Below are 17,839 nucleotides of genomic sequence, written 5' to 3'. Positions count from 1 at the left end.
GACGAAAGCGGCCGGAGAGAAGCAAACCAATGGCAAATAGTGCGGGGAAACTCCGGCCTCCTCCGGCGGCGCCCCCTACTCTCCCGCGACCGCCCCCTCCCCGCCCTGCGCGCCATAAGGCACTCGCACGTCTCCAGTCCACAGCTGCGTTAAGGCGGGGAGGGGGTAGACAAAAAGGATCTTGTTTTCAAAAGTCTCACTCAGGTTTGGGGGGAGGAACTAGGGAAAAGAGGAAGCGAGGCCTGCCTTCGCGGGGATTCGGGTTTAACGGGCTGGAGGAGCGACAGGCCAGCGCACGGTGCTGCCCAAACTCCCAACTCCGTGGAGCTCGGGCCACCGAGACTGGGGGCGTCCTCCCGCCAGCGCGTCCCCGGTCCCCCCGAGGGGCCAAGAGGGGAGTTGGCCGGGGTCTCCGCCCCAGAGCCGCCAACTCGCCGAAAACACTCAGGTTTGAAAGCGAGAGGGAGGCAGAAATAAAAACCAGCGTTCGAGTCACCCACCCTCACCTTCCCCCTCCTCGGGGGTGGGCTTTCGCTCGAGCCTGGCGATTCCCACCCGTGTAAGTTTCCTCCGGCTGTGCTCCCGCCGCTGCCCAATCAATAACGGCGGCTAGCGGGCAAACTCCCATCCTAGAGCTGCGTGTTTGCCATGCCCGCATAAACGTGGACCCAGCCAGTACCCACCACCGGCGCCAGCTCCGGGCAGCTCGCGTCCTGACAAAGTTTCCCGTGCCCATTTATTAAGCAGGCGCCGAATGGCTGCCGACGAGCCCAGCCCTGAGAAAGACGGGCCGGGGGTTCGAGCTGGGGGACACCAGGGCCCAAAGGCTGGCATCTTGGGGAGGCCGGAAGGAGCTGGGGCGAGGGGGGACCGGGACGTAGCCTTTGGGCAACTTGCACCAGCGATCACTGGAGGCAGGGAGGCGCGGGGATTATCTGTGCCTTTGCACGTTCGAAAATCCCTCCCCCTCCTTCTAATTTATCCTCCCTTCGGAAGGAAAGGAAGAAACATCAGCATCTGGCCCGAAGGTGGGGTGGAAAGAGTGAGGGAGAAAGAGGAGGAGAGGAAGGGAGGCAGAGAAAGGGAGGGAGGGAGAGAAAGGGCGCGTTCACGAACACTACAAAGTTACAAATATGGCTCCCCCGTCTCTCGCCTCATCACTGCAAAGAAATGAAGACGCACTTTAAACTCCAGCCATTCCCAACTCCGCTGCAGCCCCCTCCCCACGCGCTCTCCCCGGGGCCCTCGGCCCACATTTATCAGAAACTAAACCGGACTCGCGAAGCCCCAAACTTATTGTGTGTGCGAGCGAGCGAGCGAGAGAAAGGGAGGGGGGAGGCGCGGGAGGGGGGCGGAAGGGGGGATACATTTATAAAATGTAAAACCCCCTTTTTTTGTTGTTAAATTCAGGAGGCAGCCCCTCTCCTCCTCCTCCCTCGTTAATCTTCCCCCCAGACGGAGTCACGGGAGCAGCGATCTGCGAGGGTGATTTCGCCTCATTCTCTCCGACCCAAACGCGTGCGCCCGCCGGCCCCCGATGGGTGCACACTCGCACGCACACTCTCGCACCCACACTCGCACACGCGGGAGCACACGCACAGGTAGTCACACACCAAGGGCAGCGGCGGCGGCAGCCGGAACATGCTCGGATGGCATTGCAACCCCCCAGCCTTGCCAATTCGCTTGCAGTCCGACCCCCAAACCCGCACCTCCCGGGCGCCCCCCCAAAAAAAGTGCCTCCCCCCAGCGCGCACACACACACACAAAGTAGGAGAATGGACCGACAGAGATATTTTTGGCAAATGCTCACATCAGAGGGCGTCCTGTTCCGCAGCTCTAAATGAATCCGTCTGCCCATCTCCATCTCTCGCGCTCTCTCTCTGCAGAGGCTCCCGCGCCGGCGGAATTCAATCAATAAACCCCGAACCCACGGCCGCGCGTTTTAGGACTTTGAAGGCTCAACCAGCTCCGCTCGGTTCTCGAGCCCCCAGCACCCGCGGCGCACACTAACCTGATCGCCGTGGAGGCGGGATCTGCGGCCCCGCGGACGAGCGGCAGCGGCCCGAGCCAATCGCCGCCGAGGGTCTCCGGGCAACAGCCAATGGCAGCGGCGGCGGGGGGGGAAGGGACCAATGGGCGGGCTGCGCAGCCGGCCAGGGAGGCTCGGCCATTTGGTTGTGGTGCCGGAGACGGACCCCTTTAGATTTCGGGGCGGCTGAGGAGCGCAGCGGCTGCTCTGTGGCTGAGTGAGGGGGGTGGGTGGAATGGCGGGGGAAGGGAAGGTGACTGTGCCTCGAGGGCCGAGCCGCCCGGCCTCGCCAGCCCGCCGCCGCCTCAGCGTTCGGCCGGGGGCGGGGCCGCAGGTGCGTTCTACGAGGGGGAGGGGCGCGGCCGGAGGGGTCGGGTCGGGGTCCCCGCCCGGCTGAGGGCTTCGCGAGGCGGCGCGACGGGGTTGCGGAAGGAGGCGGGAGGCTTGAGGTCCGGGGGCCGCGGGCTGCCCAGCGGGAGGGCAGATGAAAGGCCTGGAAGGAGGGGAGGGGTCAGGGTGCAATGCGGGGAGGGGCTCGTCGTGTCCCGGGTCCGGCGGCTAGCGCTGGGGAACGTGGCTGCCCCCGTCACCCCCGCCGCGGCCGCCCAGCCCGCGCCCCTCTTCCCCTCCGGCCTCGTCCCGGTCAGGCCGCCGCCGTCGCCACCCGCGTATACATAAGTCAGTAAAAGCAAGATGCTTCCACTTTTGGATGACTTACCGCGCGGTCGCGACCCTTCCCACGAAGAGGCTTTTCAGTTTGCTGTCACATAAGGTCAGCTTGGAAGAAGTGATCACCAAGAGACACCCAAGATCTTGTTTAGGCAATAAAGGAATGAAGACCATGGATTAAGAACTGTTGCTGGATATACAGAATATTAAAAGGTGGAAAAGGAAGGTGCTCATAACTCCTGGTTTTCTGGACCAAACATAATTTATGGGCTTTATAGACCTAGTGAAAGAGAACGGCGCACGGTTTATTCTAATCGTCCACCTGAGTCATTTGGTTCGGTTTGGGTTGCCAAGGAGGCTCTAACTGGAGCACTTTCTCCAGGTTTTTCGGCGTGCTTGCCTTGGGTATTTTTGAATCACATTAAGTTTTAAGAGACCCTAAAGCCCTGATGCCCACTGGGTTACCGACTTATGGCACTAAGTTGGCTGCCTGTGGCTGTTAATAAACCACGGGGATTGTTGTCAACAAGGACAGATACATCCTTACCTTTCCACACAACTGTATTTTAGTGTCTGTTTCTACATGTCTGCATTCTTCCCCACACACCTCAAGATAGTTTTTCCGGATACATTGTGTTTATTTTTCAGGAACACGGGTTCAAAGGAGAGAGAAACCAGTATGTATGTTGCAAAGTTAAAATTCTGTTACATAATAGCAATACAGTTTCATTCTTAGACATATAAAGTTGAGGAGGAAGTAAAAAGTGACAATGTAAATAAAACACATACAGAATGCTTACACTGGGGAAGAAGCTGTAGTAACTTTAATGTTGCAACCTGATGGATTGCAAGTGTAAAGCCCTGCAACTAAGGATTTGACTGAGGAAATTCTTTCAGATAAAATGATAAATGGAATTTGAAGTCTGATGTTTACTCTGAGTAGGTGGGAATGCAACATAAAAGAAGTCATTGTTTTATTTCATCTGGGTATAAATAGTATAATTTATTTAACTTGTTGACTTACCTGTCATCCTCAGATTTTGTTAATCTTACTGAAGCCTATTTGTATAGTTGGAATTTATTCTAAGTTTTATTGGCTTCTTTGTAATACACGAGGAACCCCAAATTACCGATTTATGCCATTGAGACAGTTGTTGTTTCTGGAGATGGTGTTTAGGGTTGTATTCAAACAGAACCTTATCAAAACAGGTCAATATAGTGTGTATGATCTGTGTAACACAGGAGTCCTGAAGTTTGTGTTCTCTTTGATGGTAAATGTTCATCTTCTATTTAAAAGTTGAACCACAGTTAAGACCACGCTGCTGGCAATTCGATATGAGACAGTGTCTTTCCAGAGGAGTAATCCCTTAAAAACCAACCAATCAAATGCAGAGATATGCCCCATCCAACTCTGCTAAATAGAAGCAAATAGCTCACTTTATTGTACAAAGACTCAAGAGGAAGACTTAGAAGCCCACCCCCTCTCCCATTAAAGAGAAAGTACAGAAACAAATTAAAGTTAGAGTTGAAAAAATCATGACCTGATTACTAAATCACAACATTAAATGTGACAGTTGTTTTTAGAAGCATCTTACTTTTATGCATTTTGATAACTTTTGTATTAATGTTAGAAAATTGAAAGAAGGCTTCACTGGATGTCAGTCATTACAGAGACTGAAATATCTAAAAGTATATGTATAACCAATTGAATACTTTCCGCTTTCCTTACATACTTGAAATAAGAATTTTTCTTTTGCTTTTACAAATAGATCTATTTGTAAGAAAATTTTCATATGATTTTGCTTTTTTATTATTAAAAAAAGGAATATAGCTCAGCCAAAGCGGAGCTGTATTTGCCCCACACAACATGACCAAATACAAAAAAACAAAAAAACACTGCTCTTACATACCTTATTTTACAAAGTTGTTTTTTAAATTACATTTTATTGTATATTATAGGAGTAAATAAGTGTTCTAAGTGGCAATGCAGAAAATATAGAAAGAAAAGAAATCCTATATCAAGGAATCTTGGCTGAATTTTGAAACGGAGTTGGGAACAGGTAAGAGTTCCTATCTACTGTGTAATTCTACAATAGGAATTGTGTTTGAAAGATGTAGAATCTCTAACCTCTGAAACTAGGTTTGAGTCACACTGAGAAAAATAAATGAGATACAATTCAAAGTTTGACCCCCTAGAGAGAGAGATGGCCAAGGGAGGAAAGATCTTCCCGCCTTCCAGAATATCCTCCATCAAGAACCATTCCAAATAAATAAGCAGCCTATTTTGTTCTTAAAGACCTGTGATCTATGAGTATCTTTAGGCTCTTTTGAAATGTGTAGGAGAGTACTGTTTTACAAATAACCATATCGTTACTATTGCCATTTTATTAGGTTGGTGCAAAAGTAATTACCATTTTAAAAAAAGGCAAAACCACAATTACTTTTGCACCAATAGCACATTTGCCCTTGTTTGGTCTCTGAAGATGGAGACCTTTTGGTTAACATCCTTTTTATGAGTCAAGCTAATATACCCACAGCTCAGCTTTTTGTTTTTGAACTTGAATCACATCACTGGCAATCGGCCATAGTACTCTTACCTACATCATAGTTCTGCTGCTTGAACCCCAAAGACAATGACATGGAAAAACTCCAGCTTAATTATATTCTCTTTTGTTTGTATATGTAAATAGTTTTTAGGAATGTAGATTATTATTTTGAAATCTGTGGTAACAAATGTGAAAAATACTACATTTTTATTTGAATAGCAAAATAATGTTGAAGCCTGGGATCTAAAAAGTTTATTCCTTATTTTCTTTTGCTTAATAAAGTATTTGATAATTTAGAAAAAGGATTTTTTTTTTTTTTTTTTAAATGATTGGGTAGTTACTTTATCAATGGGTTGGTCATGGACAAAAAGCACTGTTGGATGAAAACAGTCATATATGTGACTTTTAAAATTAATAAGCCAGGCATGGTGATGTGCCCCTGTAGGCCCAGCTACTTGGGAGGCTGAAGTGAAAGGATCGCTTGAGCCCAAGAGTTCAAGAACAGCTCAGACAACATAGCAAGACCTGTTTCTCTAAAGACAAAAAATAGTCAAAATCTTTACAAACAGCTTTAAGATGGTTGGTTTCTTTTAAAAAGGAAAAAAAGGCCTGGGTGCGGTGGCTCACGCCTGCAATCCCAGCACTTTGGGAAGCTACAGGCAGATTGCTTGAGCTCTGGAGTTCGAGACCAGCCTGGGGAACATAGTGAAACCATCTTTACCAAAAATGAAAAAAAAAAAAAAAAGAAATTATCCAGGCATGGTGGCGTGCACCTGTAGTCCCAGCTACTCCAGAGGCTGAGGTGGGAGGATCACTTGAGCCTGGGAGGTGGAGGTTGCAGTGAGCCGAGGTCGCACTTCTGCACTCCAGCCTGGGCAACATAGCCAGACCCTGTCTCATTAAAAAAAAAAAAAAATGCCAGGTGTGGTGGCTCATGCCTGTAATCCCAGCACTTTGGGAGGCCAAGGCAGGTGTATCACCAGAGCTCAGGAGTTCAAGACCAGCCTGGCCAACATGGTAAAACCCCATCTCTACTAAAAATACAAAAAAAAAAAAAAAAAAAAGCCGGGCTTGGTGGCACATGCCTATAATCCCAGCTACTCGGGAGGCTGAGACTGAGGTGGGAAAATTACTTGAACCCAGGAGGCAGAGGTTGCCATGTGCCAAGATTGCGCCATTGCACTCCAGCCTGGGCAACAAGAGCAAAACTCCGTCTCAAAAAAAAAAAAAAAAACACTTGCACACTTGTTTGGAAGTCTCTAAAAATTTTGTGAATCAGTTTCTTAAATATATTAAAGACAATTTTGAAGTAGCAATGAGGGAAGTTTGTTTACCATTCATCAGGAAGAAAACCAGAGCTGTAAGCTCTTACTTTTAGTATTAAAATATGACTGTGAAGGAAAAAAATAAATGCCTTAAAGACAGATAATGGAATGAGGAGCTATAGAACAAAGTGACCTAAAGCAATTTTGGTTGTAAAATAGAAATACAATTAAGTTAGATTCTACTGATTTGTTTTAATCCATCTGGAGTTGAGGTTTACCTCTATGAAGAAAAGAATACTAAAATCTATTAAGATGTGAGGTAGAGATCAGACTTTTTAGGAACTTTTAATATTTTTGCTATTTGCAAATGGCATTTGTAACTTTCATATACATAGTAAAATTATGTGTACAATAATTAAATCCTCTTAGATTCTCTGCTTTGTAATGGCAATTGTTATTTGTACCTCTTAAGTAATGATCTATCTGTAAAACATTTTCTACAACGCCTCTTGAATTAGAAATCAATTTAATGCATTCTGAGAAACTAGTAAATTTTTAATGTATTTCTAGTTGAAATATTGGGTCCTTTCAGGCGAGAGTATATGTATACCCTAAACTTTCTTTGGAAGTTCTGGATCCTAGCAACTATAGTATAAAAACTTTGAATTAATTTGTACATGACGAAATGAGATAGCCATGATAGGTGTTAGAGGACTTTTACCCAGTGGAGGAACATGTTTCATGTTTTACTCTGCTGCGTTGGTCTTTTTTTTTTTTTTTTTTTTCCTTTCTTTTTGAGACAGGGTCTCACTGTCACCCAGGCTGGAGTGCAGTGATGCGATCATGGCTCACTGCAGCCTTGACTTCTTGGGCTCAAGCAATCCTCCTGCCTCAGTCTCCCAAGTAACTGGGGCCACAGGTATGTGCTAGCACACCTGGCTAATTTTTAAATTTTTATGGAGATGAGCTCTCACCATGTTGGCCAGGCTAGTCTCAAACTCCTGGGCTCAAGCGATCCTCCTGCCTGGGCCTTCCAAAGTGCTGGGATTACAGATGTGAGCCGTGCTGCCCAGCCTTGCATTGGTCTTATAACTCAATAATGTACGTGAAATTATTGTATATGCCTTCTTGTATATGAGAATTACCACTTCTACATCTATTTGTTGGAGGGCAAGTCAAGTAAGTGTGACAAACATTTTTCACTAGGCTAGACCAACTCATGTCTGTGTTCATGTTGAGAAGTAATTCTATAGATGAGGCAGAAGAGCAGACAAACTCAGGATACAAGTGTGCAAAGATGTATAGCAGACGTGTTGATCATCGTATCATAGCACTTTTATAATAGCAAAAAAAAGAAGAAAAGAAAGGGGAAGAGGGAAAATGAAAAAGAAAAAAAAAAAAACAGAAAAGACTCATATGCCCAGGAAAAAAGTCTGGGAGAGTATGTACCAAAAAATGTTTTAAAACTTTGATTACAATGGTTTTGCATGGGTGATGAGGTCATAGTGGTTTTTGGTTTTGGGGTCTTTTATTTGTCTATATTTTAAAAGTTTTCCATTGATAATTTTTGCAATGAAACAGTTATTTTAATGGAAATTATAGGTGTAGATGATATGTGGAATGTTTATGCTAGTCAGAATTTTTGGTGAAGACAACAGAAATGTACCCTGACCAACGCAAGAAAAAGGCAATTTTTATAAGTCTGTCACAGAGCTAAAGAAGAAGAACAAGGTCCAGGAAAGAATAAGCAGCCAGGGAAGCTGGCAACCTGGAGCACAGCCAAGATGGTCCCTGCCCTAGGTACAGTCTTCAGAGGACCCCACACCTCAGAAGTCATCTCTATGCTGTGGGCTGTGAACCCCACCATACCTACAATGATCTCAGCATCCTGCCTTTTTGTGTCACTCCCTCGAGGTTGAAAGCCCTTGGCAAGAACATTTGCAGATGCCCCAGCTGTCAGAGAAAAAAGATTATCTTCCTCCTTCAGCTTCTACGGTGGGATGTGTGACCCTGCCTCCTGCCTATCTTAGGACTCTGCCTAAACAAAGTGTTCTGGTGCTAGGTGACCAAAACCAAAAATCCATGAACATGTTCTAACAAAATAATGCTGTGAAGGTTTCCTGATGATCCATGTTACTCCCATAGTATCTCCTCTCTTCCTCCCTACTACTTACCAGCAAGAGACCATATCACCTATTTAGGATCAATGTAAAGCAGAGCTAATATCTGAAATCCCAATTTCTTTTCAAATGCTTGCCTTCCCAAATTTGAAGTCAGAAGAAACAATGTATTCCTGCTGATGTCAATAAGACTTCCTCAGCTGGGCATCGTGGCTCACACCTGTAATCCCAGCACTTTTTGAGACCGAGGTGGGCAGATCAGTTGAAGTCAGGAGTTTAAGACCAGCCTGGCCAACATGGTGAAACCCCATCTCTACTAAAAATACAAAAGTTAGCTCAGCGTGGTGGCGCACACCTGTAATCCCATCTGCTTGGGAGGCTGAGGCAGGAGGATGGCTTGAACCTGGGAAGTGGAGGTTGCAGCTAGCCAATATGGTGCCACTGCACTCCAGCCTGGGTGACAGAGTGAGACTCCATCTCAAAAAAAAAAAAAAAAAAAAAAAAAACTCTACCAAAGCAGAACTGGTGATAATCTTAAGACTTGGAAAAGAAATATCCCTAGTAGAGATATTTGATTTTTAAATTACAAGGAATTTAGTTCTAAGGGATAATCTATATATTTCATAGATAAATGGAAATATCTCTAGATATCAGATGATAGAAGATCTTGAGCAGTGATGGATTACTGCTAATGGATTTCTGTCTGCTACTCTGAGCACAAGTTCAGGCTCAAGTGCAGAACTAACATGAAGGGTTTGAGAATTTAGTCAAAATCTGGAAGTAGGCAAGTGGTCACAGGCTAAGTAAGGGTTCATAACAGGATGCAGTCATTGAAGGACAATTGTGAAGAAAAAATGCTGATGGTGAAGCGAATGCAAAAACCACAAACACATTGAAGAGGCCTATATTCCTGGGAACAAAGAGGAAGATTATCAATGATGTGCTTGTAGAAAACATATTAATACTGGAATATTGTCTTCTTTCCCATCATTTCAGATCAGTTAGCTTAGATTACTATTCAGCTAGAAAAAAACAAATTACACCCTTGCAAGGACTCTGAACAATATTGGAATTCAGCTGTTTTGTTTCTAATAAAACATGGTTTAACTGTTACCTGGATAGAAGTTCCTTATAAGTGCAAATTACTTCAGAGAATCAGTGCTAAAGATTCTGTTCATTGGTACACTAAGTGTTCTTCATGACCCAGTGTTTTATTTCTTATAATTTAACTTTTTTTCTCAGATAATTTAATGAAAATTATGGCAGTCTGCTCATTGTTCAACAAAATCCATTTCCTCTTCTCCTTGAACACAAAACTTGACTATGTTTCCTAGATGACCCTTGCAGTTAGATGGGGCCATGTGACTGGGTTCTAGCTTGTTGATTATAAGTGGAAGTGATGCTGCCACTTAAAGGCTTGAAAGTGCCACTGCATACTGACTGAGATGCAGTGACCCTTGGAAACCTTGTGTTTATGAGGTGGACCCCCTCTCAGGCTGTATCTCTTAAGAGTCATTTCAGCAACCTATTTACTTGTCCACCAAGAGATGAATTGTGACCAAGAAACTTTTATGGGGCTGTGCCATTATGTGCTTGTATCTGTTTGTTACTGTAGCCTATGCTAGTAACTAGTACAATAATAAAGGTTTTTTTCGGTCTTAGTTTTCTATTCATTTGTAGACCAATTGTAAATGTGAATATTGTATTTCCATTGTATCTTGGCTTACATGTTCAAAGCAACATAAAACAGATAGAAGGATTATATTAACAAGTACTTATTGAAGAAAAGGTCAGTGCAAGGGAGTCTATAGAATAACATGTAAATGTGTCTCTTTCCCCCAAACTTAGTGCTTGGCTCATAGTAAGTATAAAATAAATGCCTGTTGTTTCATCAATAAGTAACCGTCCCCTCCCAAGCTGCAGACTCACATTTTAATTGCTCATTGGGCATTTCCAAACAGCTGTCTTACAGGAACAAACTACATGACATTTCCAAAATGAATCTCTTCCTTGCCAGCCTCTGCCTACTCTGCTTCCACCAAACTACCTTTATCCTCCTGGCTCTCCTGTTTTGATTAATGGTACCCTTGGAATTGTCCTCTGTTGACTCCCATAACCAAATAGTTACCTCGTCCTCTTAAATTTCCAACTACCTTTCCTCCTACCAGCCCCACTTTTTCACCACGCTATCCAAGCAAGCTCGCCCCACTCTCTCATGTCTAAATTGGCACCGTGTGCTAAGAGTTCCCAGGCTTTGGGTTTTCTCACCAATAACATTTCAAAAAAGGGTTTAGGACCAACATAGAATTCCAAACTTTTAATTTTGCCAGATAAAGACATTCTTTAAAAAACTTATCTTTTATTCTATAGACTATTTTAAGAATGGTAATGTAGAGAGGACTCAGCTTTAGAATATAGGACACTCCTCTACATTGAATTTAATTTTATGAGAATTCACTACCTTGTTCAAGATTGGGTAGTTGGAAAGTCTTGCCTAGATCAGCACTGGCCCTGAGGTCTTGATGTGGTCTTGTGGCCAGATGAATGTTTCTGAGTTCCAGTTCCAGTGCTCCTCTGGTCAACAACAGCCTCTCTGGTTCCCTGTGGCCTGCTTTCCCCAACCTGGCATTAAAACTCCCCAGAGAAGACCTCACACTACCTTTCCAGTGTTATCTCCTAATTTCCAGGCAAATTAGACCTTCCATTATTCCTTTTTGTTTCCTCTCTTTGACTATGCAGTTATTGCACCTGTACAGTCTCTCCTTTTTTCCCCACCACTCAAAATTCTACCCAAAATTTAAGACCACATTTGATATCACTGCCTCCTTTGAAACCTTTGATCCACTTTACCCACACAAACAAGAGCTTTCCTCTCCTTGAACTTGCATAACATTGTAAAGTATAGCAAGTGGCTGCTTTCTTCCACATGCTGTGCTTATTTACCTCTCCCACAAAATTACAATAAATCCTTGAAGAAAAATGTTTGATTCATTTTTATTACCCCTCCATTATTTGAACATTAAATATTTAATATATATTTAATGACTTAATGAATACTTTAAACATAGTGAGCTCCAGACTTTAAAAAGTATCTTTGAAACGTTTAAATAACTTTATTATTATTATTATTATTTTTTTTTTTTTTTTTTTTTTGAGACGGAGTCTCGCTCTGTCACCCAGGCTGGAGTGCAGTGGCTGGATCTCAGCTCACTGCAAGCTCCGCCTCCCGGGTTCACGCCATTCTCCTGCCTCAGCCTCCCGAGTAGCTGGGACTACAGGCGCCTGCCACCTCGCCTGGCTAAGTTTTTGTATTTTTAGTAGAGACGGGGTTTCACTGTGTTACCCAGGATGGTCTCGATCTCCTGACCTCGTGATCCGCCCGTCTCGGCCTCCCAAAGTGCTGGGATTACAGGCTTGAGCCCCTGCGCCCGGCCGAAACGTTTAAATAACTTTAATCTTCAATGTCAAGTAAATAACAATAGGGTATTGGGGAAACAGATTGCTAAGTAACTTGTTTATTCTTTCCAAAATGAAGGAAACAAAAATAAATTCCAGTTTCTATGACCATAACAGAAGATTTTTCTACTATAAAGATTTTATTTTGGGCTCCTACCCAGGAATTGTCTTTTATTTTAGGGCCCTAACCAGGAATTGAATTGTCTTAAAAGACAATTTGTAGGAGAAATAGGAATTACAGATCTTCCTAACTCTGATCTAATTTTGTGTACAAGCCATTTTTAGTGAAGGTACTTGGGCACGGCTTTTATTCCTTTAGATTTTGTTTTCACCAAAAAGCAAGAAAAAAATGGGGTGACAAAACTCATCTATTTCCCTCTTATTTCACTTTTGAAGGAAATCTGAGCACTTGTACTTCCATGTTCTGTCTTTGACCTAAGAAATATTTTTTTTTATAGTGTGCTATTATTATGAAAATCAATATTGGCCGAGCACGGTGGCTCACGCCTGTAGTCCCAGCACTTGGGAGGCTGAGGCCGGCAGATCACCTGAGGTCAGGAGTTCAAGACCACCCTGGCCAACATGATGAAACACTGTCTCTACTAAAAATATAAAAATTAGCTTGGCATGGTGGCACACACCTGTAATCCCAGCTACTCGGGAGGCTGAGGCAGGAGAATCGCTTGAACCCTGGAGGTGGAGGTTGCAGTGAGCTGTGATCGTGCCATTGCTCTCTAGCCTGGGTGACAAGAACCAAATGTCTCAAAAAAAAAAAAAAAAAAAAAGAAAAGTAAATTTTAAAGTTTTATTCCTCTTATAGGAATAATAGAAAAATCCTCAAAGATTAGGTCAAATATATTCTATCTTGTTATTAATCGTTTTGGGGGTTGTTTTTTGTTTTTATGAGATTGAGTTTCACTCTTATTGCCCAGGCTGGAATGTGGTGGTGTGATCTCAGCTCACTGCAACCTCCACCTCCTGGGTTCAAGCGATTCTCCTGCCTAAGCCTCCTGAGTAGCTGGGATTACAGGTGCCCGCCACCACGCCTGTCTAATTTTTGTATTTTTAGTAGAGACGAGGTGTTGCCATTTTGGCCAGGCTGGTCTCAAACCCCTGACCTCAGGTGATTCACAAGCCTTGGCCTCCCAAAGTGCTAGAATTACAGGCATGAGCCACCGCACCCGGTCATTTTTTTGTACTTTTTAGTAGAGACGGAGTTTCACCATATTGGTCAGGCTGGTCTCGAACTTTTAACCTCAGGTGATCCACCCACCTCAGCCTCCCAAAGTGCTGAGATTACAGATATGAGCCACCGCGCCCAGCCATGATTAAGTGTTTTATGGAAGGTATGAAAATAAAAGACAGAACCCTATAAAAATATAGAACTTTCTTGGCTCTTAGAACTGGCCAGGAAAATACAACTTGTAATCTGAATTTTAGTCAGAGTATGTGGTAAGAGCCTTTTTATGTGTAGCCGTGCACTACAACTAGAGATGGGGAAAGCATAATGGTTTTTCAAATTTATTCCTTTAAAAAAATAAATTTCTTGACATCCAGTTCCAGTCATGATTGAGGAGCTGGTATTGGATTCACCTTTCTGATGTAAACAACAATAGAAGCTAGACACATTACGTAAAATGACAACATGCGTCACTGGATTATTATCCTTCAGAAAAAGGAAGCCTGTGGCCAACCTCACATTCATCCCAGCACAGAGAGATGGAGCCCAAAGAGAGAGCAGCAGTGTCTCTGGGCAGAAGAAACAAAGATTGGAGCTCAGGCCTTCTAACACAGTTGGGTTTGGAGGGCAAGGAGACAGGAGCTACAGAAAAGGAGCCCTCGCAAATTGCATTAAAATTTCCCTCAGCTATTCAGCGCACTGTTAAGATCTGTATTTTCAGGGCAAGACTTCAGAATGTCTAGCAGATAATAGTTTTTGGGAGGCTGAGAGCTGAACAGAGATTTCAGAGGTTGCACAATAATGTGGATATGCAAGCCGTTAGGCTCATTCTAATGTACAATGTGTAAACCTTCATGGATGCCGAGGTATTCACAGAGACTGGAAAGCCCACATCCTAGGATTATGGACCATGAATTACCAGTGTTACACAGTAGGAGTGAAGGCTAAATTTATTTATTTACTTATTTATCTATTTTTAATGTAATGCCATTTATTTAACCTCAAAAAATTTCAACATTCTAAACATACAAAAAATAACAACAAAATAACAAATTGTGTTTAAGTATGGAAGATTCTTGAACTTTCATTCATACAGTGGCTCTTCGCTTTGCTGACAGTGAAGAGTTCTACAATTTGTTTAGAAACAAAGTTTAAAAACTACCGCACTTAACTAAAACAAAAGGAAACAAAAAAGCTCCTCATGCCAGCTGATCCCCCTTTGTCCACAGCTAAGATGGCAGCAGAATGCTGTCACTATATACAGAAACAAGACAATCTGAAGCTAAATGGATGCCACTGCAGAGTCAACAGGCCCAGCCTCGCAGTGCACGCCCTGAGCTACCGCCCCTCCAAAAGGCATCTTCTCCACTGCCTCGACGCCAAGCAGGGAGTGTCAAGAATTCGTCTCGTTTGTTTTGTTCTTTTTACAAATATATATAAAATATACAATATATGCATATTATATGTTATATATGCATATTATATACATATATGCAATATAATATATACATTACATATATTACATAAATATTACATATATAATATATACATGTATTATATGTATAATGTGTATATATTATATATAGGTATATATTATATATAATATATGCATATATTATATACATATACATTATATTATATATAATATATACGTGTATTTTATATATAATATATACATATATACACACACAGTTGATAACTTAGAATTTCTAGCCAATAACCACATAGTTAACACCACCTTACCAAAAAAAAAAAAAAAGCCAGAAACATCTTTAGATGCCTTGTCACCCCAACAGCAAAGTGCACAGAGGGAGGAGAACACGAGAGTGGCTTTTCATTTTGAAAATGTTTGCGTGGGGTCAACGACTGAGGAGAAGCTGGGAGCGAGCCCAGGCGGCAGTTTTTAGGTTCATCAGCACTGAACTGCAGGAATGGCAGACCTCGGGATCTCTGCTAGCCAGTTTATGGCAGTGGTCTGGGATAAGTCATCCCCAGTGGAGGCTCTGAAAGATCTGGTGGATAAACTTCAAATGTTAACTGGCAATAAAGGCCGCGTGTCTGTGGAAAACATCAGCCACCTGTTGCAGTCTGCCCACAAATAATCCAGCTTTGACATTATTTTGTTGGGTTTAGGCCTGGGAAGTACCACTCTGCACAGTGCTGAGATTTTTGCCTGAAATCGCCGGGATCCTTCAGCCTAGTGGATGTCTTTTTCTGAAAGAACCATAGAGACAGCTGTAGGTAACAATAGCAAAGCGAAGACAGCAAGCTGTGTTCAGCCTTGACTCCTTCTGGTCTTGTGGAAGTGAAAGAGCTGCCGTGGGAGCCCTTAAGCCCTGAGGAGGTACAGTCTGTTCAAGAACACCTGGGTCATGAAAGTGACAGCCTGCTGTTTGTTCAGATCACAAGCAAAAAAAACAAGCAAACTTTGAAGTAGGTTCTTCTAGTTAGCTTAAGCTTTCCATCACCAAGACGTCATCTTCAGTGAAGCTTGCTGGGTACCCTGCTGCTGCCAAGCTGTGGACCCTCTCAGCCAATGATATGGAGGATGACAACATGGCTCTCATTGACTCAGAGGAGCTGCTGGATCCAGAAGATTTGAAGAAGCCAGATCTGGCTCCCCTGTGGACTGCTTGTGGGGAAGGGAAAAAAAGGAAGACCTGCCAGAGCTGCACCCATGGCCTTGCTGAAGAACTGGAAAAAGAGAAGTCAAGGGAGCAGATGAGCTCCCAACCCAAGTCAGCTTGTGGAAACTGCTATCTGGGCGATAGTTTCCGCTGTGCCAGCCGCCCCTACCTTGGGATGCCAGCCTTCAAACTTGGGGAAAAGGTGCTTCTGAGCGATAGCAGTCTTCACCATGCCTAGGAGGGACCTGACATGGGACACATCTGCTCTCTGGCCAACTCCTGTTCCTCAAATCCCACCACTGTGCTCCTCCCACCTCCTCTGGATTTCTTCTCTCTGTTTGAGATCCGTTTGCAAAGTGGGTGCTTAGCAGACAGAGTGAAGCTGGCTGGGGGGCACAGTTGTGTGTAGTGCTGCTGTGTATCAAAAGACCAAGGTATTATGGGGCCCCGTTACCCAGAATGAGATGGGTTTCTTCACCTCGTGTTAAGAGAAGGGAGTATGTCCTGAAGAAGCCCTTCTCCTTATGTTAAAATGCTGACCAGACACTCTTGAGCCCAGGCATGCTTGAGCATCAACACTCTGTGACAAAGCTCCAGGCCCTGGCCCCTAGTCTAATCTCAGCAATGCTGCCACCTTACTTGTCTTTCAGAGTTGTTCGTTTACTTCATTCTTTGTGACACAGTCAAGTGTCTCATGACCTCAGGGCACCAGAGGAGTCATTCACTGGTGGTTGTGATGATATCCAGTGTCCCTCTGCCCTGTTCTACCCCCAGCCCCATTTTACTGTAGCATTGCATCTGTGTCCTGTTGTCATTTCTGTTAACCTTCAGGTATTAAACTTGCTGCATATCTTGAAAATAAATAAAATAAAAGTGTTTGGAAATATGTACAACTTTGATACAGTTTCAGGGTGCTCCAGACACCCATGACCACTTCATGTAAACCACTGAAAATTTCTAGAGCACTTTGATAGGCTACAATATGATCATGATCCAATTTTGTAATTCTCAAATAAGACGTGTCAATTATGGCATGTGAGGGCTAAATTTCAATTTGCTGCTAGAACAAGATTAAACATGCAGAAGAATATAATCTAGAGCCCATCCACTGTTTTAATCACTATATCCAGCATACAAAAAAAAAAAAAAAATCACTGAACATGCAACAAAAAAAGAAAAAGGAAGAAACAACCAATCATGAGATAAAACAGTAAAAGAAGCAGACCCAGAAATGATTCAGATACAAGAGTTAGTGGACAAGGACTTCAAAATAATGATCATGAGTATGTTTTAAAAAATTGGAAAGATGGATAACATGGATGAAAAGATAAAGTACTTTAACTGATCATTTGAATCTCTGAATAGGAGTCAAATGGACATTTATAAATGCAAGTTGAAATATCTGAAATTAAGAACTATTTGAATGGTTACAGCACCAGTCTAGATTCAAAAATAGTCATATAAAATATTCAAATGGAACACAGAAGGAAAAAACATAATGGGGATAAAAAATAACAGAGAGATGTGGGGCATAGGCAAAAGGTCTAACGTATGTGTAATTAGCATTTAGAAAGAGAAGAGAAAGAGAAAGAACATAAGTAATCTTGAAAAAATAATGGCTGAGAATTTTCCTAATCTAATAAATGATAAAGTCCACAGATTTGAAAAGCTTCAAGCAGGATAATAAATGCACACCTAAGCACAGCACAATAAAACTTCTGAAAACTTAAGATAAAAAGAAAATATCTTTTTTTTGAGATAAAGTCTTGTTCTGTTGCCCAGGCTGGAGCGCAGTGGCACTATCTTAGCTCACTGCAACCTCCACCTCCTGGGTTCAAGCGATTCTTGTGCTTCAGCCACTTGAGTGGCTGGGACTACATGCACGTGCCACCAAACCCAGCTAATTTTTGTATTCTTAGTAGAGATGGGATTTCGCCATGTTGGCCA

General features: G+C 43.3%; 1 protein-coding gene and 1 pseudogene across 1 annotated transcript in view; one reads left to right on the top strand and one right to left on the bottom strand.

Moving 5' to 3' along the window:
* LOC105487927 (acidic nuclear phosphoprotein 32 family member A) overlaps positions 1–2,016 on the bottom strand; it is a 40,887-nt gene extending 38,871 nt beyond the window's left edge. The window contains exon 1 of the mRNA XM_011751596.2: positions 1,811–2,016. Within this exon, the coding sequence (XP_011749898.1) occupies positions 1,811–1,864 (54 nt within the window). The 5' untranslated portion in view covers positions 1,865–2,016. The remainder of the gene's footprint in view (positions 1–1,810) is intronic.
* A 12,948-nt stretch (positions 2,017–14,964) lies between these two features.
* On the top strand, positions 14,965–17,594 carry LOC105487919 (anamorsin pseudogene; annotated as a pseudogene).
* The last annotated feature ends 245 nt before the right edge of the window (positions 17,595–17,839 follow it).

Source organism: Macaca nemestrina, chromosome 7, assembly GCF_043159975.1.
Source record: "Macaca nemestrina isolate mMacNem1 chromosome 7, mMacNem.hap1, whole genome shotgun sequence".
Lineage (NCBI taxonomy): Eukaryota > Metazoa > Chordata > Mammalia > Primates > Cercopithecidae > Macaca > Macaca nemestrina.
Note: the sequence above shows the minus strand (reverse complement) of the source record. Positions and strands in the feature narration are given on the sequence as shown.